We start from the raw sequence: 23,897 nt of genomic DNA, 5'->3' as shown, positions 1-23,897 counted from the left end.
AGAAGGAGAGACAAAACCACAGTAAAATCCCAAGAGCCCAGGTACCAGAGTGCTACTTGACATTACATAAGAATCCAAGTAGGCAAAACTTATTTGTGACAGAGTGTAACTCATCTCACATTGCAACAGCATCCCACAACTCAAGGCCAGGTTTCATTAGAAATCATACAATGTGTTATGCCTCAAATATATCAGAAAAAAGCAGAGAAAACAAATGTTATTCCAGATTTTAAGACGGGGAACGGAAGCAGGACAAATCTTGGCACAAAGCATGAAGCGCTTGAGTTGGAAACTCTCTCTCAGGTCCCACTAGAGTACATCAGTCACAAACTCACCACTCCCCCTTCTATCACAGAACAATAAACCCTCCCCACAGCCAAGCAAGGCAGCCTGCAGCCAGCAGTTAGTTACCCAGCCCTATGAATGCAGGCCAAATTATTTCAATCCAGCCTGAAGGAAAGCCACAGTCCTGCAGGGAACTGGTCTCTCCTCTGGCCTTGTGCACAATGGCTGGTAAAACGCAGGACCCACCTCTGCCGCTGCAGCAAAAGGAGTAGCTGCAGTTAACTGCTTATCAGTCACCTGCGGCAGTAAACCGGGAATAAACATGCCATCAAAGCCCTGCTGCCGATTAGCATATCAGCAAGGACCTGCACTACACTGGCATCCAGGGGACAAAGCAGATGGGGAGCAGAACAGGAAAGTTTATGGAAGCAGAGATGTTACAGCTGTTTATTCTAGTGGCTGTGCTACAGGCATGGCCAGAATTTTCTAGGACTAGAGACATATGGGGGGAAATGGCTCCCTGAGTAAATCATAGCGATTTGATCTTGGAAGGGGCTGGAGCAGGAGCATCCTTGGAGTACAAATGGGAACCAAAGAGTACCCAAGTTGCTGCCTGCTTAGGGATAGTAAAGGGATATTCACCTAATAGAACTTAAAGGCTGTTTAAAGCTTTCTCATGCTTTTCTTATTTTGCCTATATTCATGGAGAAATTTGGGTCCTATTTAGGAAAAGCAAAACAAAACACATTAAACTATCAAAGAGGTGGTTTAGGCAAACGCATTTTACTCCACCTTCCCAGGGAACTATGAGCTCACACGCTGCCATGCGCTGAGCCCGGCTGATGTACACGGCCTCGTGAAGCTGCATTGACTCAGGAGCACGGATGAGAAATCAAGAGCAATTAACAAACAACAGGTTTGGGTTAGGAGTCTGTCAGGATGGGTATCGCAGCAGTGCAGTGGTGAAAGGACAAAGCAGGAAGAAACCATGGAGAAGGAGGAAGAAGGGTAGCAGGAGATCCAGAATCAAGGGGAGGGTTGCAGGCAGGCACAGGGCCTGGAGCTGGTTATGGAACTGAGCAAAAGAGAGAGAGTTAAATCCTGATTCATACCTAAGAACAGCTCTTTCAGAGAAAGACAATAGATTATTAACCACAGAGCAGGGGAAAGTGACCCTCAAGGCATGACCGAGAGGAAACAGTGTTCCACTTGGAATAATTCAGAATCTGATACTGTTTATTTCTTTATTTAGTTGGAGCTCTCAGCCCTGTATCTTTCCTATCAAAGCCTAAACCCATAACATATCTCTGGGAATCCTCATGTCAAAGCTACAAACTACATTCAATACCAAGTCACCAGTTCATTTGACACCACACCAGTGCCTGGAACCAAACCAGGACACTGAAGCCGACCCCACCAGAAAACATCACAACCTACAGAGGACATTCTAGGAAGCTCCAGATTAATCACAGCTCAGATTTGCCCAGGAAAACAAGTCCACAGCTCATCCAGCTCAGTCTTTTAACAGGCAAAGCGGGCCCCTGCAGCATTCCTGCCAGCACGTTTCAGTTATTCCTCAATCCTCATTGTAGGGAAGAAGAACGTGATCACACAGATAAAAGTGCCTGACCACACCATACTCAAAGAACAATTACACTCAGCACAAACCAGCCCAGGGTCTCCATCTTTAAGACCTTTGGGTGAAGGCTGGAAGGGAAAGTTTGATCTTCAACCCTGTCCTCGCTCTGGCAGGCAGCACTGAGAGTGTGCTCTTTGATAGAAGCTGTGTCTGGGCTGGCCCACAAACTAATTTAGAGCATGTATAAACCTCCAGAAGACAGTTTAAGAAGAGCCTCTGATGCAGACAGAAATGGCAATTACTAATTTTCTAAATAGAAATCTGACTACTTAAGCCTTATTTAAAAGCATGCCTGTCTCTGTAATTACACAGCCTTAATTTGTTTTCTTTACTACACAATAAATAAGGTGTGTACAATTACCCTCTGTAAATACAAGGCAGTGCCTCCTGACTGGCTGGTTGGGTACACAGCGGGCCAGGAAAACATTTAGAGGGAATCACAGCCTCTTAAGTACCTGCTCCCAATAAAGGGTGACTCAGGCACTGCAAATAGCAACTTGTCTGGCTGCAGGCACAGTTCTACTGTCCCACAGCCAGGGAAGGACCTGTCCTCCCTCTGTGCACCAGTTCCTGGGGCACTGTGAAGCTGAATTCCCCTGTGGACTTCCCAGTGACTAATGAGGAACATGTTAATGCCGAATTCTTCCCCACAAGGCACTACAACAACTTCTCTTTACTCTGCCTGATTCCATGATATGCATAGGAAGTTGATAACCTCCCGACTTGTAACCCTCTATCAAGTTCAGATAAACTGGCCAAAGACTCCCAGTGTCATTAGGAGGACAGAGAGAGAGAGAGAGCATGCCAGGCTCTTTCCCCAGTAAGCTGTGCTAAACACAGCAACATAGTAAACATGTATTCAGATGGTTTATACGTCTCAAATTTAGGAACCATACCACCCTAGGGTTTTCTCATACAGCCTCAAGCCACAGACTGAGGTTCTGGCAACACAAACATTTCCTCTTTCAGCTGCATCACCTGTTAACACCAACATCCAGAAGCCTTGGCTACAAGGGCTCCATCTGCCACAGCCTGGACCTGTTGGTCCTCACATCCAGTGCATGAGATTGTCCAGAGCCATCCCTGTAATAGCCAAAGGGCTGCCAAAGATGCACAGAAATTGGCCCAGGAACCCACCAATGCAACTTCTCCCAGTGAGATGATCTCAAGTAAGGGCACAAAATGACACTGGAAGATGTCCAGTTTAGATCAGACACGCATCCACTCCTAGTTAGCACCCAGCCAGTGTTCGTTTTAGAAGGACTCAACTGTCTCACCCCAGCCACCAGCAGAAGAGGTGGATCCATGTTGCAAAATCCACTGTTACATTTTGGATTGTCTCTGTAGCAGTGATAGACTTCACATCACCAATGATCAGACAAGCCACAGGGCCCTAGTTGTCCTCATTCAAGGAGAAGGAAGAGGAAACCAAAGCTATTTCTAGATTCACGCCTCTGGCTCACAGTCACCCACCACTCCTCCACTGATTAGGTTGGCCTCAAGCCCCTTGCACTTAATACAGCTAATTTCAAACCTCATAAGGGCAGGCACGACCCTGCCAGGCAGCACTTTGGAGCCCTCTGAGGTCTACCACTTGAGCAGCTGAATGCTGAAAATCCCCTTCATGGGTTTCCCACCTTTCCTCCCTGACTGTGTGATGGGGAAGGGGGGAAAAAAGCAAGCCAAGCTTCTCCCAAACCCTCACAAACCTGAGCTCTTGCAATTAGAGCTGGGATAAGTGATCTGCTTGTGATTGCACAGCTGGGGTCTGAAGACAGATGCGTGCACAGAGGAAGGGCCAGAAATAGATGTTACTTGGAGAAGGCAGAGCTATCTGGCCCATTTGAAAGGAGGAAACCTTGATGAAAGGCACTGGGAAAATTCTCAGTTCAGCAGGAAGTGTCAATTTAACCCAGGATGGGAAGGGAGGTGTGTTCAAGGTGGAAATAAGTTTTTGAGACCTCAGGACTTGCACACGAGCTTCAAGTGAAAAAAAAAAAAAAAATGCTCAGACCCAGCTTGTAACACCCTACAAAGGTCCAGCCCAGGGTCCCCACCACACTGTGCCAACCCTCCCTGGCAGTGTATTAGGCACATTTTTCATCTTATTGACTCAGCTTCACCAGCAACCATCCAAACAGCCATCAAAGGAGAAGGGAAACCAGAGCAGCAGCAAAAATGCATAGCAGTAACTCAACAAGCCTTAAGCTCCATCCCATGGTCCCAGCCCTGCATGCAGCTGCACCACGAGGGGATTGGGACAGTATCCTTCACTCCCACCCGCTACTGTACCTGGCTACAGCAGCCCAAGACTTACAGCAGAGTGACATTTCCGTTAATCCTTTTATCCCTGGCTCCTACGTGCAGAGGCTGCAGGAAATGTCAGGCCTTCAAGCTGAGCTCCCAGGGAGGCAGCGGCTGCAGAGCAGCCAAGGAGGTGCTTTGATGTACTGGCAGAGTGCTGAGGCCACGGAGGGGATCCCGGGTGGCACCAGGCTCCTGCCAGGCTGTGTAGGGCCTCAGGAGCCACTCTGGCTGCCAGGGAGCAGTGGCACCATGATCTGAGAGCCTTTGGGAAGCAGCAGGGAGTCACCAGCCCTGCAAGCACCAGGTCTCCATCCTCGGCTGTCCAGCATCCCCCACGGGGGAACATCCACCTTGCAAGCATCCACACTGCCAAGTCCCAGGAACAGCATCAAAACTCACTGGCAAACACCAACCAAATAATATACTTACTCGCCTCGAGCTCCAAAAGGCAAGGAAAGAAAGATGTGAAGAACGTGATCAATCTTATATGGCCCAAGCAGTAAACAAACACATATTTCATCACCACGTACCAATCCTAACTCTTGACAGGAGATGGATGTGGGGTTTTTTCCACTCACAAAATTAATTCCAAAAGACAAAAACAAACACTTTGGGGAAAAGCAGCAACAATTGCCTGTGTACACATTAATGGCACATTCAGCCTCAAAGCAAGCTGACATGGCCTTCTGAACTCCTACATCTAAACTAATTTCATCAGGAATCAAATGTTATTCATTTTATCTGCTAGATACATAAACAGCAACTGCACAATTGACAAACAACCCTCCAAAAAAAAAAAAAAAAAAAATCAATCGAGAACGGTACAGAGAGAACGATTCCGCTTCCCAGGAATAAACAACTACACAAAACACAAAACAAATGCTACAAATCAAAATAACAAAGAACAGAAATCAGGAATATCCCAGTGGTCAGCATTAACGAAGGTTTATTATGAAAATATGCAATTCTTTAAGCTCAAAAAGGCTCAGTGCATGTTCACAATGCCCTCAACTATTCATGCCCCTTGGTACTGCAGATCTTCTATTTAGCAAGTACTTTACTGTCACTTAGCAACTGTAAATGGTTTTCCAAAAAGGAAGCTTTTGGGGTTTTTCAGTTCACATCATCTCTGAGCAGACATCAAAAGACAAATCTATCCTGCTCTGCAGGTCGCATCCCTCTCCTTGCCCCAGGAGCAAGTCTGTATCGATGGCCCAACGCACCCACACACTCAAATGGATGCACTTTTCCACGGAAGAATCCACTAGCACCGATTTCCAAAAAGCAGGGATAAACAGTCTCCCATTCGGCCCATCAGCTCGTGCCTGAGGCCGGAGCCTCTCACCAACCCATTTTCACCTTTTATACCTACAGGGGAGTAGAGAGGAGTTTGATCTTGGACACAGTCTCTTGGACAAAACATTACAAGCCCACGGAGCACCTTGCTCAGTGCCCTGAAATTCAGGCTTTGTTTTATCACCTTGGCAAAAGTAAATACACATCTAGAAAAGAAACCAGTGCCCTTGGCCCCAAGGATGTGGAAATTCCCCGTGACACCACTCCCCAACTAACAACGCCCCAGCAGCTGGACACTTGTGCAATGTCCCAGGATAACAGGGCTCCAACCTCTCAGGCACAAAACATCCCTACCCTAGGCCCGCTGCAGACACCAGTTTAAGAAGTCAATTAGGAGCAGAGCTGGCAGCACCACGCCCCAGGATTTGTGTCAGAAAAGCAGCCTTTGGTTAAAAACTAATGAGCGGGGCAGGCTCTGGCTGTGTGCTGGGGCGGGCGGGCGGCCGCCCCAAGCTCCGCAGAACGGGAAATGTGCGGCAGCCACCAGGCTGCTAATGATGCAGCGCTCGTTAGAGCGGCCATCAAAGCCAGGGCAGTTCTTAGGAACCCAAACCCCTCAGCTTCCCAGCAGGAGCTCTCCCCGTCCTGCACTGCAGCCCATTCCGCTTCCCCGTGCGTTTGCTTTTCCGTCTCCTGCCCTTTCCCACCTCTGCCTCCCTTTCCCCATCAGCATTCCCCTTCCCTCTCCTTGCTGTCCCCCCGCAGGCACTTTTGGGATCCGCCTAAGGAATCACATTTCCATAGGGAGCAGAGGGAACGGGGGACAGCAGCCGCTGGCACTTACATGTAGTGCAGGTGAGGGTTCTTGGCAAAGGCTCGTGGCTGGATGTTTCGTAGTCCTGAGTTCTTGATTGTCCTGCAGAGAGACGCAGAAGGGCAGCAATGCAGTCAAGGCAGACAACTGCTCCAAAGCCCTGCTCAGCACACGAGGTGTGCTGGGAGCCCGCGATTCCCAGGAGGCAAATCTGTCCCCGGGCAGCCTCCACGAGCTACAAGCAAAGAGGGAATCGGGCTTTTCATCTTCATCTGATGTGGTAACACAGCACAGGCTCCGCGCAGAGCGGCTGCTGGGCAAGGCTCTGCTCCCACATCCACCAAGGCTTGCTGGGGTGGCACAGGCTATCTCCTGCTCCTCTCCTCTCCCTCCATCTCCACAAGTAGCATTGCACAGCAAACCTAACCCCCAGCAAAGTCATCTCCCATCTTCATCCGCAAGGGGAAGCCCTGCTGCTTGCAGCTCTAATAAGGAAGGGTACTTTCCATAGGGAATTATGGTTCTTGAAGGGAGAAGGATCCTTTTCACAGCCTGCTTTGGAAAAGCTCTATCAGTACTATGATCAGGATTTATCAATATTCTCAAGCACGTGGTGTGACTATTGGGGGTGGTCCTGTGCAGGGCCAGGAGTTGAACTCGATCATCTTTGTAGGTCCCTTCCAGCTCAGTATGTTCTGCAATTCTGTGAATGTCTGCTGTCCCTGCTGCTTTGTGAGGTGAGGAGAGAACAGCAGCCAGCCTGCTTAGAAGGGGGTTTGTGTGTTAGAGGTACAGCTTGCTGGAATCTGGTTACTGAGTGCTCAGCCCCATACACTTCCTCCAGCCCACATGGGAGCTGTACTTAATGTAGAGCTCCCAGTGAAACACATTATTAGAGTCTCTGATTAGCCCTGAGCAACACTCTGCATCTCACACACGCAGCATCCAGGGCACTCACAGATCCAGAGGATGTAGGAGGGGGAATTAAGAGATTGGGTGGCATCCTTGCTTGGCCAGGCTTCCCAAGCATATGGAAAGTCACTTCAATCTCATGGACCTCAGTTCCTCCTCCAGGAGGCACAAAACTGACCTCTCCCCATGCTCGGAGAGCTGTGCAGGGAGACGCAATTCCCTTATTGCACTGCACCACCGTGATGGTAACTGCACTAAATGGGGACCAACAGCCCAGCAATGAAGGATTGGTGGAGACAGCTGGAATTTTACGTTGTGCGGCTGGAATGAGTCAGAGCAACACTTAAGCCCAGAACCAGAACAGCAGGGGAGAAGAGAGTTCAGGGCTGATGTGTGCTGACAGAGCTGTCCGGAGCTAGCAATCCTTCTCACAGACCCAGCCAAGACCAAAAAGCATTTCATCTCCATTTTGTGGAGTCTCATAACAAAACACGGTAAATCCAGCAGCTTAAACTGGCATCATGGAGGCTGCAGAGGGAAGGAAGCCATGGCTCTGCTGGAAGGAAAGGGATGCCCAGGCCCATTCCCCTCCCCAATGCACAGGACATACTCACAGCCTCTGGAGTCCCGTGTACAGCTCCATGTCAACAGCGTTCAGCGTCTGCAAGTTCTTCCAGTTCTCTATGTGTCTGTGGAGAAGAAGGAAAGGCTCAGCTGTGGCACAACCAGATGGCTGCTGAGCCCATGCCAGGGACAGCACACAGAGGGAGGATGTCACACCCTACCACCCAGCCCCATTCTGTTTTCCCAGCATTTTGGAAAAGTCAAATAACATGGGTTTACCCACAGTTTCAAGTGCAGAACGTGCAACCAAACCATTGAATATCCTGGCCCAAGTCATTGCCCCTGACTGCACACATCAGTGAACGAAGACACGGTTGAAATGGGTCATGCAAAAAGAGGGAAAGCAAATAAAACCTCTCAACAAAAACTTAGGGCCTAAATGAAAAAAGTCATACTTATGCAGCCTCTAACTGGGGTGTATAAACAGGGCCCTAGTCTTCGCTGGCTGGAAGCGCTGCTGGCAGGAGAGCGCCAAGCTTAGTTTGGAAACGTTGCCTTTATTACAAATTCCTCAGTCGCCTGGGGCAGTCTGGCAGGTATGTTATAGAGAGCAAAACCAGAAATAGATCTGTCACCACAGGATCGTTTTCAGTAAATATTAGAGGCGGGGGAAGGTGACAGATCCACAGCCCCAGAGAACAGGGTCCCCTGTTATCGGCAGCACAGCAGTGATGCTGGCAGCAGTGTGGCTACCTGGTGGTGGCCACAGGACTCTGCTAAGAGGCTGCAATGCTGCGTGGTGTGAAAGGAGTTCATCTTCCAGGCAATCTTTGGCCAGTTCTGGCTTTCTCTGAGATTAAACTTGGACAACCTCCCACCAGAAAGCACAAACTTTTTCAAGAGGGTCTTTGCTGAGAAGCGTGTGGAAGCAGTCTTCTTTAAAAGTCAGCTTAGAGGGGGTAAAACATCTGGCAGGTCCCCTCGGACAATATGTGAAAGAAGCCCAACTTTGAAGTCTCTGAACACATGCACGCAAGCTCACATCTGCCTTGATGCAATAGTTGGCTTTGGACTTGACCCTGGAGAAGGGAAACATCTCCAAGCAATGAAGGGTTGGAATGATGAGAAAACACTGAGAACTATCCTGTGATTCTAGGCAAGAAGGTTGCAGGACCCCACATGGTGGTCCAGAGGGCGAGCAAGCAGAAGAGGGATCTTAGACCACTTCCAGAGCAGCCACAAGTTCTCCCTCCAGCATTTGCTTTGCCTTGTGCTTGCACAAGAACAGATGAATTAGCGTGACAGAAGCACATGGACCTGCTTGAGCCACACCCCAAAAATACATCCAACTCAGAAAAAGTAAAACACAAAGCCTGGATTGAATCCCCTCCTATTTCTTAGCTCTCACCATGCAGATCCAAGTAAAGCAGAGACCCGCAAGAGTCACCTCTGCTTTCCACATGTCCCAGAATTTGTCTGCATGCCCAGAGGGGTTATTCTAAGGACCCAGCACAAGCTCCCAAGTGCTGCTGCATGACAGGGTAAGTCACAGTTCATCCCCAATGCCCTGCTCATCAGCTCAGATCGCCTGTGTCCCAGACACAATGAGAAACAGGACATCTTTGCAGCCACTGGTGCTCCCTGCCAATGTCTACAGCTCCTGTGAACATTTCCAGAACAAAACACAGGCTGGGAGGAGCCACTCAGGAGATCCAAGAGCTCAGTGAAACCCTTTGGAGTCAAGGCAGGACTGTTGCTCAGGCCCTGGGCAACAAAATTGCAGGACCAAGCAAGGCCAGAAACACAGGTCAAAAACATTTCCCATCTGCAATTCCTACGTAGCAAAGTGAAGGTCCTCCAAGAGAAAGAAAGAACATGGGAAGGAGGAATGGGATGATGTGGGTTTGCCACCAGGGCATGCTGAAGCTCCAGCATCTGAGCAATGACCTTCAGGGAGGGACAGAACAGTCCCGAGCCAGGAGTTATGGAGCAACCACAGCTGGGAAGGAGGCAGCGGCCAGATTGGCTCTTGTTTTATTGATTGAGTTTGCTAAAAAAAGTCAAGGTTATTTTTGACCTGACACTCAAAGCCATGTGGGCAGCATTCTAGAAGAGACAGAAAAAGACCTGAATTTATTCCCAGTGATGTGCCCAGGCATGAAATTCCTATGACTCAGCACCGGTGTAGGGGGGTCTTGGGGCCTCCCCATGAACAAGCCCCCCTCCCACAGTGACATAACACTAGACTGTAAATACAACTCCACAGCCTGTATTCCAGCCTCCCAAACAAAGCCCAAGAACTTCCTGAGCCAGATATGCTTTGGTACATTTCTTAACATAGTCATACCACACCCATAAAGAGAGAGACAAGAAAAACAGCAGTGGAACTATACATGTGTGTGCATGTATAGGATAAACCCCCAACCTAGCAGCTGCTTTATGTAGAGTGCAATGCAGAGAAATAGCAATTAGCTGCACAGGTCAGCAAGGTCTTTGAGTCCTTTAAGCTACACAAATACCTCCCTTCTCAGGGATTTGCAGAAATGGCTTTTCCCCTTAACTCTCTGATTTTTCAACATAGCATGAGTTGCACCCTTGCTCCTAGAAGTGACAAATCAGTCTTGGTTTACAGGCACCTCAAAGATACACCAGGAAAAATATTTTCTTTTGTTCCCTATTGCTTTAGAAAGAATAGTGTAACTTTGCACCGGCTGGGTTCGCCTGAACCCACTTAAAAAAACAAAACAGAAACACATCTTATTCTGAAAGCTCGAGGAGTCAAGCTGTGATTGCAAAATTGGCAGTGGTTGCACAGGAAAGCAAACCAACCAAGCAGAGAAACTCCACCCCTGAAACTTAAGTCCCTCTCATGTCCTTCAGTATCTCAACTAGCTCCCCCCTCTTTTCCTTCCAGGGTTTTGCTTGCCCTAGAAATCTTATATCCTCCCACTTGCTGTCGAAGACTGAGACCTTCCCTCCTCCTCTGCCTCGGTTCATTAACCTGGCAGGAACACAGGTGCCTGGTTCACACCAAATACAGCTGTGACAGCTCCCGGCCCTGCCCTGGTCTCCTCAGACAGGCATTGAGGTATGAATTACAGTCAGGGGACTACAGTTTATTCCTCCCTGCACACCTCTAAGTACATATTCTTGTGGCATTCCTCAGTTATTACTAAGGCAAACTGCTTTTCTGCAAGACCCAAAAGTTTCAAGAGCGTTGCCATGCTTCACAAATCCTGAGGAGCTCACCATGGGCAGATCCACCTAGACTCATGTCCAACTTCTAATCCAGACCATACAAGGTGCACCACCTACACAGATAATGTTGCTCACTGATTTTTTGGGTGGAGGATGGAGGGCAGGGCATGTTTGTTTGAATACTCACTTCCTTCTCATACTTCTTGTATGTTAGAAGGGTCCTGCTGGTCCAAGTGTCCCTGCTTGCACTGCAGAGCTGAATTATACCATGTCTTCTGCAGACCAAGCCAATTCCACCTTGGGGCCCTCCCAACTCAGACTGAAACACTGCACCTCTCATCCCTTACCCAAACATACGCACTTGCATTTTACATCCATTTTCTCTTGTGTCAAAATCGTCTTTGCTTAAGCAGCTCTTTTTCTTTCCTGGCACTTCTTCCTCCCTCCTTCACAAGCAGGAGCCAGGCCCACCCAGCTATCATTTACAAGCCACATGATGCCAGCTCTTCTAATGCAGCGCATCTGTACCCATGAAGTGCAAGGCAAATTGTCTCAAGTGCCCTGAAGAGACACTAACTCACATCCCAGAAGTGATGCAGATATATTGCTAAGGCAGAGTCCTGGCAGAAAGGTTATTTCACTTCTGATTTCAGACCCAGCACAACTAATGTTCACACTTGGTGATCAGTGCAAGAACCACTGTGATAGTCTCATAGAAAATGGCTCTCTATTTCTTTATCAGCCTATTTAAGTCCTTCTTCCTTGAGTAAGACTGACCAGAAACAGAGCAGACTCCAGGAGATCTCACTTGTGTAACAGCATGAGCAGCTCCCCAGCTCCACTGACAAAACCATGAGCTGCAGCCTGAGATCACACTGGCCTTTATCACAGCCCCATCAGCCTGGAGACTTGTGCTTACCCCATTATTAAGCATTGCACCAAGCATTTCTATCCAACAGACACAATTTCCTAGCCAGCAGCAAAAGCCTTGTTACACCCACATTTATATTCACCCCACTTGGCATTGCAGAGCATCTCTTGGGTTTGTTCTGCAGCTCTTCCTGTTGGCCACCCTCAACTCACTTTGAGCTCCAGCAGCAAAGCCCGTGAGCACACCTGCCCCTTGTGCCAGCATCCTCAACAAAAGCATGAGCCAACATCACCTCCGAGGAGCCTCAGCAGTTCTCATCATTCAACACCTCCCACCACCACTTCACCTAGCACACCTGGGCCATACAGTGTCTTCTCCAGAAAAACAAGCCACTTGTGATGTAATGCAGCATCATATTAACCTCTCATCACAAAGTCATCCCTTTGCTGGGGAAATCAGCTGCCTTTCCAAAGGACAGCATAGGCTCAGCCTGACAAAAGCCAACCGTAGGAGCCCAACCCAGCATCACATCTTGGTCTCCATGTACCCACAGACCTGCCTTTACAACTTGTTGAAAGCCTTGTAGGCCACTGCAGTCAGACCAGTGGTCGATCCCCAGCTCTGTGCTGCATCCCAGTAAAGAGCAAACCCGTGAACCCCTGTTTGTCAGCCCAGCAGCTCACAAGAATCACATCCCGCTCACAGGTCCCGTGTGGAGCCAGCAAGGCAGCCAGCTATCTCTGCCCCTGCATCACACAGAGGTCAGCAACCTTGCTGACCATAAGGTCACCAGCTCACAGGACTTAGGTATCAGCAAGTCTTGAGAACTGCCAGGACCTTGCCCTGCTTGCTGGAAGGGGGCTGGTAGCCAACAAACCTGTGGGAACAGTGATTCTTTTCATTCCCAGAAGGAATGACTGTGTCTGACAAAAAGATGATAGGCTGGTGTCATCATCTTGAGACTGCACAGCTTCACATGCTCCCCTTGCAGCCCAGGGCCAATGCAGCAAGGGAGACTGGAATATCCACTGGGATTCAAACACAGCCAGGCTCATTTCATCCCACATGCACAAGGCAGAGGTGAAGAAACAGCCTCATGACAATTTACCAAGCGATTAACTTGAGGCAGCTTAATGTGTCTGGCCTTCCTTCACCCTCCTCACACAACAAGGATAACATTTATCTAATCTCTCTCAGCTTTTCAAGAATTGTGGTCAATAGCTAAAAAAGGCACCCAACAAGCACCAAGCATTACACAGCGTGTGTACACGTGCTCCCCAAATCTGTGTCCATCCCAAACCGGAGGGAAGAGACTTTTCCCAAGGATGCCATCAGCTCCAATCAGTGCCCAAGCAGATGACACGTCCCTGCTGTGCAAGTGCCACCACTCGTGTCTGGATGCTGGGCAGTGAGTGAGCTGCGTGCCAGCAATTAGGCAGCACCCCAACATACCCAGAGTTGTGTTATATATATATACATATATATATACACACACACACACACAGGGAAGGCAAGCAGAGCATTTACCTCCTCTCTCTTGTAGTGCAACAGGAAAATTGATTCGTCACCCAGGCATATTAAACCTCACAATCCAGACAGACACATTAGCTTTCAATTACCTGATATGTTTAGCATTATAAACAAACCTCCTGGCACGCCAGCTCCAGACCATGCAAATGTGAATTTGATTGCAGCGGGAATAAAGGAAAGACATCTCTGAACCCTTGGCCAGTAAGTCCTGCCTCCTCCAAGCAGAGGTGCTGCAGATGTTGATGGGAAGCCCGGAAAGTTGGTGCAGGACCCATACAAACCCAGGGATAAGCACAGCCCTTGTGGCTACTGCCAGCTCCTTCTATCCATCCTTCACACCCTACATGAGGCTGAGGAAGCCATAAAGGAATCAAGTACCTTTCACAGTATTATAAGGCACTCATCATGTAATTTAATGACTAAAGGCACAAAGGACTTGATTCCCTCAATATGAAATTTATAAAAGTGAATTGGTAACAGAAACTTAAAGGCAAGTGCAGCTGAATAAAGACTTACAAGGACAACATTTTGCCCGTTTAAAGCACAGCCTTCCCCTTCCCAAAAAGCATAGAAAAATCACCCAGCAGTGGATCATTAAGGATAATTTGAGGGAAAAGGAGGGTAGAGAAAGCAAATCCAGCTTTGTAGAAACAATTACGAGCATAAGCCCACAGTGTAATTGTGATTCGTCAAGGTAACGATCATAAAACACCACTGCGACACAGCTCCCTCTGCGCCGCTCTGCTCCTCCTGCCAAGGTCGTCTTGGGGTACGTGGGTGCTGCAGGGAGTGTGACAGGGATGCACTCAGCCCCCATCCCATGGGCCTGGCCACATCCCACCCAGCCATCCAAAGCAGACCCTTCCAGGAAGGAGACCCTTCCTGAGCAAAGGAGAAAGTTCCCAATCCCCAGCTGAGGAAGGTGTGGGAACAGTACAGCTCCCCACAAGCCGCTGCACAGTGGCATCTCAACAGCCTTCTGGAGAAACCCAACTGCTAGACACAAGCAAGTCACAGGACACAAGGAATTAGGAAGGACTCCCTCACAGAACACTTTTCAGATGAGCCCAGATAAGTTTTGTGTTCACCCCAACAGCATCTGCCTGGCCCCTGGCTGGCCAGTAGCATCCACAGGGTGCAGAAGAGCTGCTACAGCTGCACTGTCTAACAAGATTATCATACAGACACCCTCCCATGGAAGATGCCCCGAGAAACAGCTTTAAGCTATGCTGAGCATGTTTGGTTTCTTTTCCCAGGCTCTGCACTTATTCCATCCTGCATGGCACCCGTAAGGGCACACGGGAGTTGGATATCAGAAACAGGCAGCAGTGACAGCACCACCAGAACCTCATCCTTTGCTTTTGTCCCCGGGACAGGAGATCCTCTCAGGGTGCACTGTGCTCCATGTTTGTGCTCCAGTTTCATTCTGTGATCTCCTCAAGCCTCTGCATCCCCCACCAGCTCTGGATGATGACTTATGAAGCAGAGAGCGTTCCTTTCAGGGACAGTGTGTCAGTGTTACTAGAGGACAGCAGGCTGCCTGGTCGCAGCATGGACAGATGGCCGCAGCACGCACGAAGCAGTATGTTCCTATTATCACACACTGCATCCAAAGTTTTTCGCTGTGGGGAATTATTCCCAGGCACATACTTTCAGAAAGGAAGAAATAGGTGTAAAGTAGGATAGCAGAGCTGAAGAAGTGCTGTGGGCAGCAGTACAGCTGCCACCACAACAAATACCTGCCCTAATATTCCATCACTATTACTCAGCTAGTCCTGGGAGGGAGCAGCCCTGGGGTCCCAAGCAAGGACTGAGGTGTCCAAAATCATTCCAGTGCTGAAGAAACCTCATTTATCAGAGACAAGGAGCAGTGCAAAAGCCTCTGGAGGAAACTCCCAAAGGCTGCAGCACCTCCTGCAGGGAGCAGGGTTGAGGGGTCAGTGCCCAAAAAACCCCTCTGTGCAAGGGCTGGGCTCGTGGTTCAGCACCAGCTCCCTGCCTGCCACCTTGGCACTTCTCGGCTCCTGCAGGCTCTCTCCCTAACTCTCTTATTTATTCCCCACGACTATCTGACCCCTGCACAGTCCCAAACACGATCCAGAGTGAAAAAGCATGAAATGGGATGAGCAGTTTTGTCCTGCAGACATAGATATAAATACACAAACACAGACACCTTGGGTGAATCATCAGTAAAAGTGAGAGTTCACTCCCCACCTGCAGCATCAGCCAAAGCTCACTCCCCTTTTCCTCTGAGTGGCAAAACCAATTATATTTCCCCAAAAGGCCATTTCTTTCATTACTCTCTGGCAGGAGAGCCTACAAAGCCAGCTTCCTGTGCCCAGATAGGTGCTTCCCACTGTTGGACATGGATCTGGGGTACGCAGAGCAGAGACCCCTGGCTCAGGACTGCTAACGTCAACCTGTGCGTGTCTAATCATACCACAACTCCAAAATAGCCATGCAGCTGGCTATAGGATGGGAGGGCAACTCAAGGACAGGAAAAAAAACCATTCCCCTGGGAGTTTTACACCACAGAAACCTCAGGGCAAAACAGCACCCTTTGGGTTCCTGCACCCACGTAAAGCAAAAGAGCGCCTGTTTCTCAGCAGTTCTCCAAGTACCTGGCATGCCAAAGGAAAGGATGCTTCATCTATAGGATTGCATATGCAGGGAGAGCCAGCAGTGTGCAACATTGTGTGGTCTTTAAAATCAAATGGTGTTTTAGAGAGGAAGCAGCACCCTGGTCAAAATCAGCTTCAGTAATCACATTCTGCTTTATTAAACCCTCCTTGAAACTTCAAATTGGAAGTCAGATTCCGTCACGCTCCCATCTCCAAACAGGTCTGGGGCTTTTCATAAACCAAATTATAGTATTTTTTTTTAATAGTTATGTATCTATATAGATATATAATTATAGGCAAAAAAAGCTGCCAATCTCTACCCCAAAGGGAGCTGCTCCTCTCCTGGAGAGGACAGTGCCTACACACATTAGCAAGAAAAGGGGAGGTACTAAAGGTGTGAGATCACTAGAATTCCTCTTAGCAGGAGTAACTCTTGATAAAAAGCAGTGCCAAAGAGCATGTGGTGGAAAGGACACCCCCCCCAAAAAAGACACAGAGCCTTGGAGATGGTCAAGACGATATTCTGGTAGACCATAGTAGCTCAGCTAGGACCCAAAAGGGAGCTCTGCCAGCCACATGCACTCAATGCGCTTCATGCTGTGCTTGAAGACAGGAAAACGGATGGAGGAGGAAAAGGAGAAAATAAAATCTCCCACAAACTGGCTGTTACTGTGAAAGATGTCACTGGGAATGAGGAGGCAGGAGCAAGAGTCCAGAAAAAGCAGACACGAGAGCCAGGAATGGGGCTGTGCAAGTGCCATGGCTGGAGGGGGCTGCAGTCCTTAATCCGGACCTGCTGCCACCCACCCACGCAAATCCACAAGCACGCTTCCCAAAAACCACAGCCACCATGTGAGTCTCATTTCAGGAGTTTTACATCCACATGGGCTTCATCTCTAAACCCTGTTTTGGTTCAGGTGCACATTTTTGGGCAGATCCTTTCCACTGCTCCCATGGGCAGATCCTGAAAGCAGCGCAGAAACCAGAGCTTGGAGCTCAAACCGTGGCTGCCAAAGGGTGCCTCAGCCTCTGCACAGTTATGGCTATCCAGCAGCCAAATCCAGTGCCTTCCCACACTCCCACACCCTACTTTTACCTCCTCTGCTCCCCCACAGCTCTACCACCCCCGTAGTACAGCTCATCCCATTTCCAGCTTTCCCAAACACAGGGAAAGCCACTGGCCAAGAAAGACGAGGGAGAGACAATCTTTTTGGACTTGGATGCTGCTCCTGTGAGGCTGCTGGTTTGCTTTTCTTCCTCAAACATCTCCCAGGGAGCCTGAACTTTGATCCTCCAGCATTTTGGCTCCTCAGATGTTTATGAAGCTCAAACAGACATGCAGCAATGCCCAGCTGGGCTGGCCACAGGCCAGGCTCCCAGCCTCTGTCCTCAGGACAGCCATGGGCAGAGCAACTCCAACCTACAAGGAGATTTTCCAAGGCCCTTGCTACCTCCACAGCATCACAGATCTGCCTGCCCAGGTTCTGGCTGCTCCCTACAAAGCCAAAGAATCAGATAAATTCTCCATAAATTCTCAGTTTATTTTTGAGCCAACTGCCATGACCCCCCGAGGTCTGTATCTGCATTTCAAATAAATCACAGCCAGCTCTGCCCACCCTCCTCAGCAGCAATGGAGGGGCTCCTCCATTACCCAGGAGAAGGGCTTGGGCCCCTTTTCTCCAGGAAAAGCCATGAAAACAATCTCTTCCCTTCCCTCCACAAAGCTTTTCCTACGAGGGACACACACACACACACACTGACTTGGCTCTTATTGCAGAGGTGTAAGAACAGAAGCATCACTCAGAAGCAGGGGGATGTACTCATTAAGAATGGTGACTCAGAGCTCAAGGCTTCCCAGGATAACAGGTATTTTGTGGGAAGTCATCTGGCTCTGAAAAGGAAAAGCAAACCAGCATGCCTATAAACATGACACAGGCAGAAAGAGGCAGGGAGGGGAAGAAAGGAGAGCAAGGAGGCAGCAGACACTTTAAAAGCTCCTCTCCCAGCACTCTACTTTGTTCTTATAAACATGTAAAAAGCACCTTGCAAAAATGTTATGGAAGACACTCTGACAGCCAGAGACGCTGCTAACCAGGCTGTTGCGTTAGAGCTGATCCAGCTGCACAAACAGCAAATCCTGGGACGGTTTCTATCTCCTCAGCTCAATCTGCCATTCCTCTGCATAAAGGCATAGCTGAGCTATGGAGAAGCCTCTGCTTGCCTGGCACCTTGACTTCCAGTTTATCAGGACACCAAGACCAGCCCCCGTCAACCAAGACCTCACCATGGGCACCTCCTTCACCAGGGCCAAAGGTGGGCTGAAACCCTTGAGCTCACACTGTCCAAACACGCTGCTGTTGAGCTGCACTGGCTGCTAATCAGATCAGATTTGTTTTACGCCAGGAGCAAGGCAGGAGGACACAACCTGAGCTACTGCAGCGTGGCCAACACGTGGCAAACATTAACCCAGCACTGACATCCCCGCCCTCAGCTAGCAGGGTCTCCTTGCACCATTTGAAGATGTTGTTCAGCACTGGGGCTTGGGGCTTTGCACAGAGGTTTAAGGCCACAGCGGTGACACGTAATGACATCCACGAGACGAGCAAAAATGTGATGAGCCCGATAGCTTTGTGCTCCTGAATATGAGCCTCCTGTTGCTGAAGGATTTCCAGGAGGCTGGCATTAAACTAACAGGTATAAAATCTCACAGGGGCACTTGAGGAATCCAAAGGTCCTGCTCAGCAGTAATTGAGGAGAGGCAGGGAGCAAGGAAGTTACGATGCACCTCCTGACATCGCTTGCCCTTTTGCCATTTGCTCTGAAGATGTATTTAACAGGACACATGTCTTTTTGGTGCCATTTAGGGTCATGGAACAATTTTGAAGGCAGAAAGCAGATCATCAGATAAAGTCCCTCCAGGCACATGTTGGTTTATTATTTTTTGTTTGTTTTTGCAAAGAATCACTCAAACTTTGTTTCTGCTCCTGGGCAGCTGGAGGCCCCAGAGAGTCCCAGCACCCGCCCATCCTCAAAGCAAACTACCCGAGCCCAGAGGCTTATCAGTGAAGAAAAACTCACTCTGCACAAAGAATACGGACATTGTCTGCCCCCAGAGCAGGCAGCCCTCCGGGGAGCGGGGCTGGCTCGCTCACAGCCAGCAGCAGCTGGGCCCCAGAACCCACACTGTGTGCCAGGCTGGGCTTAGCGGGGACAGCAGCTGGCAGGGACAGCCCTCCCGCAGCCAGCTCCTCCTCCCGCTGTGGGGATTGCAGTGGGATGGAGAAGGGCTGCCTTTGTGCTCCCTCCTTTGCAGCTGGAGTGCTGGGGCCAGGTGTCACCAACCTACACTTTGATACCACCCCACACTGACCTCCCTCGCAGCCTCCCCGCACCAAGCTCCTTGGGGGCCCACCCAGCCCCTCAGACACCTTCAAGCTCACCAGGCAGCCAGACCTGCCCAAAGCCCCCACACTCAAGCCACAGATATCTCCAACAGCACTGGGTCAGGCCACACTCTGATCTCTCCTACTGCAATGCCAAGGCTTGGATTCAGCCCCTGGGACAGAATGCACAGTGTCCCCATGCCAGGCTTGCACCTGTCATGACATTAACAAAGCTTTTTACCCCAAAAATCATCATGTACAGCCCTTCCAGATGTTTTGCTGGCTCTCAGTGAGGGCAGAAGACAGAAGTGAAGGAAGCAGGATGAGGACAGAGGGGAGGGCAGAGCCTAGATACAAAGCAGCACTGGGGTGCTCCAAGTCCAGAAGCTGCAGCTCCCTTCCCCAGGACTCTGGACCCTACAGGAGAGCAGGAACAGGTGTAAGACATTCCTGACTCCCACCTGAGCTGGCACAGCACCCAGCACCACTGAAATCACCTTGCTGACAGTGAGCACAGCAATGCCACCAGCTTGGGAAATGACTCTGTGCATCAGCAGCTGCAACATCCTCCATGGCTCCCCTGAGAGCAGCAGCATGTGCTGCCTCCACACAGCCATCCCTGCACACTCCTGCCCCTTCCCAATCCCAAAGCCCTGGCACTGCTGCCCCATGAGGACATCCCGACCTTCCCCAGCTGTGCCATGCAAGCACCAGCTCCCATTTCCATTTTGGGTGGTGAGGTCATCAGGACTGCCTGGCCATGAGGTCCCACACAAACACACAGATCCAGAGAACCTCTGAATGAGGGGCAGTACAAGATGTCCTGAAGCCACCCCCAAATGCTGACCAACAGATTCTGCCCATGATGGTTTTAAGCTGGGTTGGTTTTGACTTTTCACATCTTTCCCCTAACTCCCCTTTGAAACATCCTGTAGTTGCTATGGAAATAGTCTCATCAGTATGGGTGGAGCATAGCAGTACCAGCCAAAACTCCCTGTGGCTCCCAGTTGACACCAGTTCCTAGGATCTGGCAGCACTGGAGGTTACTCCAAGTTGCACAGGGAATACCCTGAGCTTAAAGCAATGCTTGGCACTAATGGATGAGTGAGACCCATCTGGGAGTCAAGGGCAGGGACTTGCAATTCACCCAGGGATAAACAGGTTAAATGCTAATTGAGACACTCTCACGCTGGCTAAGGGATGAGAGGGTTATAAGCAGCAAAAAACTGCAATTTTCCCCATCAACACCCTCACCTGGGGCAGGAGGTGGCCAGAGACAAGGGCAGCAGGAGCAGAGCTGAGCTTTGTCACTGGCCCCGCCACCAGTGTAGCCTCCAGGGAGGCTTCTCCTGCCTGCTCTGCACTCCCAGCTCTGACATGAAGCTAACCAGCAAGGGGGGTGTGAACAGCAACCATCAACTGCTGTGAAGAGGGCTGGAGGGTAGAACAGAAAACTTTCCCGTGTGGCAAGAAGAGCAGCATGTTGGGCAATTGCTATGTGCTCCAGCGGGCCCACTTCACACTCTGAGCCACCCCCTCCCACCTGAGAGCCCTGCACAACACTAAGGTTTGACACCACGAGTCAATTCCTTGCTGAAAACACCAGCAGAATCCTTGCAGGCCATGGATTATCCTTTACCACTAGAGCTTGGAGCAAGGTCCCCAGGAACCAGAGACCAGCTGAGTGGGAAAAGCATCTTCTCCATGGCAGTGGACAGCAGGCCAGCAGCACTCCATGCACAGGGAGGTGGCACTGCCATGCTGGCAGATGCACTGCAGCTGTCATCAAGCCCAGATTTAGTGTAAGTGCCAGGGACCCCCATCTCCATCACCCCACCCAGCTGGGAGAGAGGGACTATGTGATGCCTCTACCAACAGTGTGGACACCTCCTGCCTCTGGCTGTGCTGAGTAGCTGTGTTCAACCTGCTGGCTTCTGTCACCTTGTCACCAGCTGCAGCCCATGACAAATGACAGCAGGAGGCTCTCCCTGCTGCAGAATGCAAACCAAGTTTTCAACCACTACCAGGGCTGTCTCCAGCCATTCCCAGCTGGAGATCACATCACTAATGGCAGCTTAACTCTAGTGCAACCTGGTTCTGTGGCAAGGAGGTTCCAAGCTGCCTGGTGGGCAGTTACATGACCAGACCCCCACCAGCACTTATTATGGACCAGCACATGTGAAACCCCTTTCACATCATCACTGCAAGCTCAGCATGAGCAGGTTACAGATGTTTTCCCAAGCATTTGTCTCCTGGAGCAGGGATTTTCCTCACTCACTATTGGTGCCACCATGCAGATCTCACCAAGTTTTACCATTCCCTCCTCACCAGCCCTACACAAAGCCACTGGGGCTGTCACACAGCACATCCAACCCTCTGCTCCCAGACCTGCCTGCAAAGGGGAAATCACAGGGGCAGTACCAGCACAGCACCATGAGGTGCTGTGGCACATCATTGGGCTCACACATCACTGGTTCCAGGTGAACCTGAGCACAGCTGGACCCTGAATTACAGGGGCACCATCCTGTTGAAAGGGCTACAGAACAATTTGCACCATCAGGCTGCAAGGTGCATGTCTACAAACCTACTTTGGGAGCTCCTTGCCAGATCCCAAATGCTCTCCCAAAAGAATGCACTCAAGAGAGAAAACTGGGCTTGAGCTGTTACTGCGCCATCCACATCTGGTCAGAGATGCTGCAAATAATAGAACAATTGCTGGAGTGCAGGCTTCTTTCTCACCCAAACTTAGCAAGTTCAAGACATAAAGCAGAAATGCCTCCCACCCCCTGTCCCATGCCCAGGGAAGGGAGTCTCTCTCATGCTCCCTGCTGGCAGAAATCTCATTGCACTAACCCAAACCATTCGCTCCACAGGTTTGGGGAGAAGTTATTGAAAAAAACATGCATATAAAGCTGCCTGTGAAGCAAAGGGGCTTTACAGAATCAACAGAGGGACCTGAATCAGCCCCACTTGGACCAGGGACAACAAACCCAGGCTGAAGCCAGGGGAGCAGTCAGCCACCCGTGACTCTGTGCCACTGTCACCTCCAACTCACGACACTATGCCAGCACATATCACCATCCCTCCTGCAACATCTCCAAAGGCCTGGGTGACAGACTGTGCGGTCCCAGCCCCCACAGTCCCTTTATCGTCTGTTACCCCCAGGTAACCTCAGCAACAGAGCAGGACCATTCCATATCACAGAAAGCTAAACCACGGACTAAGTAAACAACTTATCTCTCATCACACAGCAGAATTTTCAGGATGCCTTAAGAGGCCGCTCCTCCAACATCCACATTTTCTCCATCTTTACACCAGCTTGGAGGTCCCCATCAAAACCACAGCAGCAGGGATGCTTTGGTGAGGCCCAGTCAGCCTCACCAAATGTGGATGCTGCTACCAGGAAGACTCTGCTATGAGGCAGCAGAGCAGAATTTGGGGCTGACTCCCGGGCAGGGGACCCAGGTGGCTGCCTAGGTGTACCCCAGCTTCACCTCACAGCACCCCGAGGTGCCCAGCAGAGAGTTGTGCCCTTTGCCTGCACAGCAGCAGAGTGCCTCAAATAAAAACTCCCCACAGCCAGCACAGTGAATAAGATTACAACAAATATAAACTAATGATACAGCTGTCAAGACAGATTAGACTGCACAGTGTAAAAAATTGCAGGGCTGTTTAGTCACAACAATATAAGATTAATTTATCAATACAGCTTATGTGGCACTGGAGAGATAGCAAATTGAATAAGTGAATCTTTTCTACACCTTGCTCAAGGAGGGAGTCTCAGACCCGATGGGTGTATGGGGCTGGATACCAGCGAGGACCCACAGGCTGCCATCACCCGACAGGGCTGGTTTGACACAGCCCAGGGGGATCTGCACCTCCATCCCAGGCTTAGGGGATGGCATGTGTACCACCCAAACACATGGCTCTGCACCCACATGTTCCTAAAGGTGCCCACCCTTCTGCAGTACCAGAGTGGAGAGTGATGTTGCTAAATCAAGACATCCAGAAGCTGCTGCAGGCAGGAACCTCCCAGAGCCTTTTCCACAAGCTCCTCCAAGTCCAGCATCACAGAACTGGAGCTGTTTTTGTAGCCTCACCTTTCAGCTCTGTCCCAGTTCCAGCGTGTACGTGTGCTGGTGCACACAGGAACCCCAGGCAGCATCCACTGCTCTAATGCATGCAAAAATATGCACAGCCACAGCCACCCCTTGGGGGCTAAGCCCTGGCAGAACGAGGCAAGCTTGCAGCCCTGAGAACATCTCTCATGAGTTCCCAGAAAGCAAGGATCCAACCCACAGGCCCTCAGGAGGTGCTTCCCTGTTCATCCCACAGCTGCTACCCAAAGACTACAGCGTCTGCACTGGGCCTGTATCTTTTCAGATCTCTCATGTGTTGTCATCTGTGGGTTAAAAGACGTGCAAGTAAATAAATAGGTGCAGCAATAATGAGCCAAGGTTTCGATCTGTGAAGGTGA

General features: G+C 50.0%; 1 protein-coding gene across 5 annotated transcripts in view; it reads right to left on the bottom strand.

The window, feature by feature from the left end:
• NTRK3 (neurotrophic receptor tyrosine kinase 3) overlaps nt 1–23,897 on the bottom strand; it is a gene marked incomplete at both ends in the record, with an annotated part of 204,589 nt that overhangs the window by 163,701 nt on the left and 16,991 nt on the right. For all 5 annotated transcript variants that reach the window (XM_082290362.1, XM_082290361.1, XM_082290363.1 and 2 more), the window contains 2 exons: nt 6,372–6,443; nt 7,868–7,942. In XM_082290362.1, coding sequence (XP_082146488.1) covers nt 6,372–6,443; nt 7,868–7,942 — 147 coding nt within the window. The remainder of the gene's footprint in view (nt 1–6,371; nt 6,444–7,867; nt 7,943–23,897) is intronic.

The sequence above is a fragment of the Coloeus monedula genome (genome assembly GCF_965178545.1).
Source record: "Coloeus monedula genome assembly, chromosome: 14".
Lineage (NCBI taxonomy): Eukaryota > Metazoa > Chordata > Aves > Passeriformes > Corvidae > Coloeus > Coloeus monedula.
Note: the sequence above shows the minus strand (reverse complement) of the source record. Positions and strands in the feature narration are given on the sequence as shown.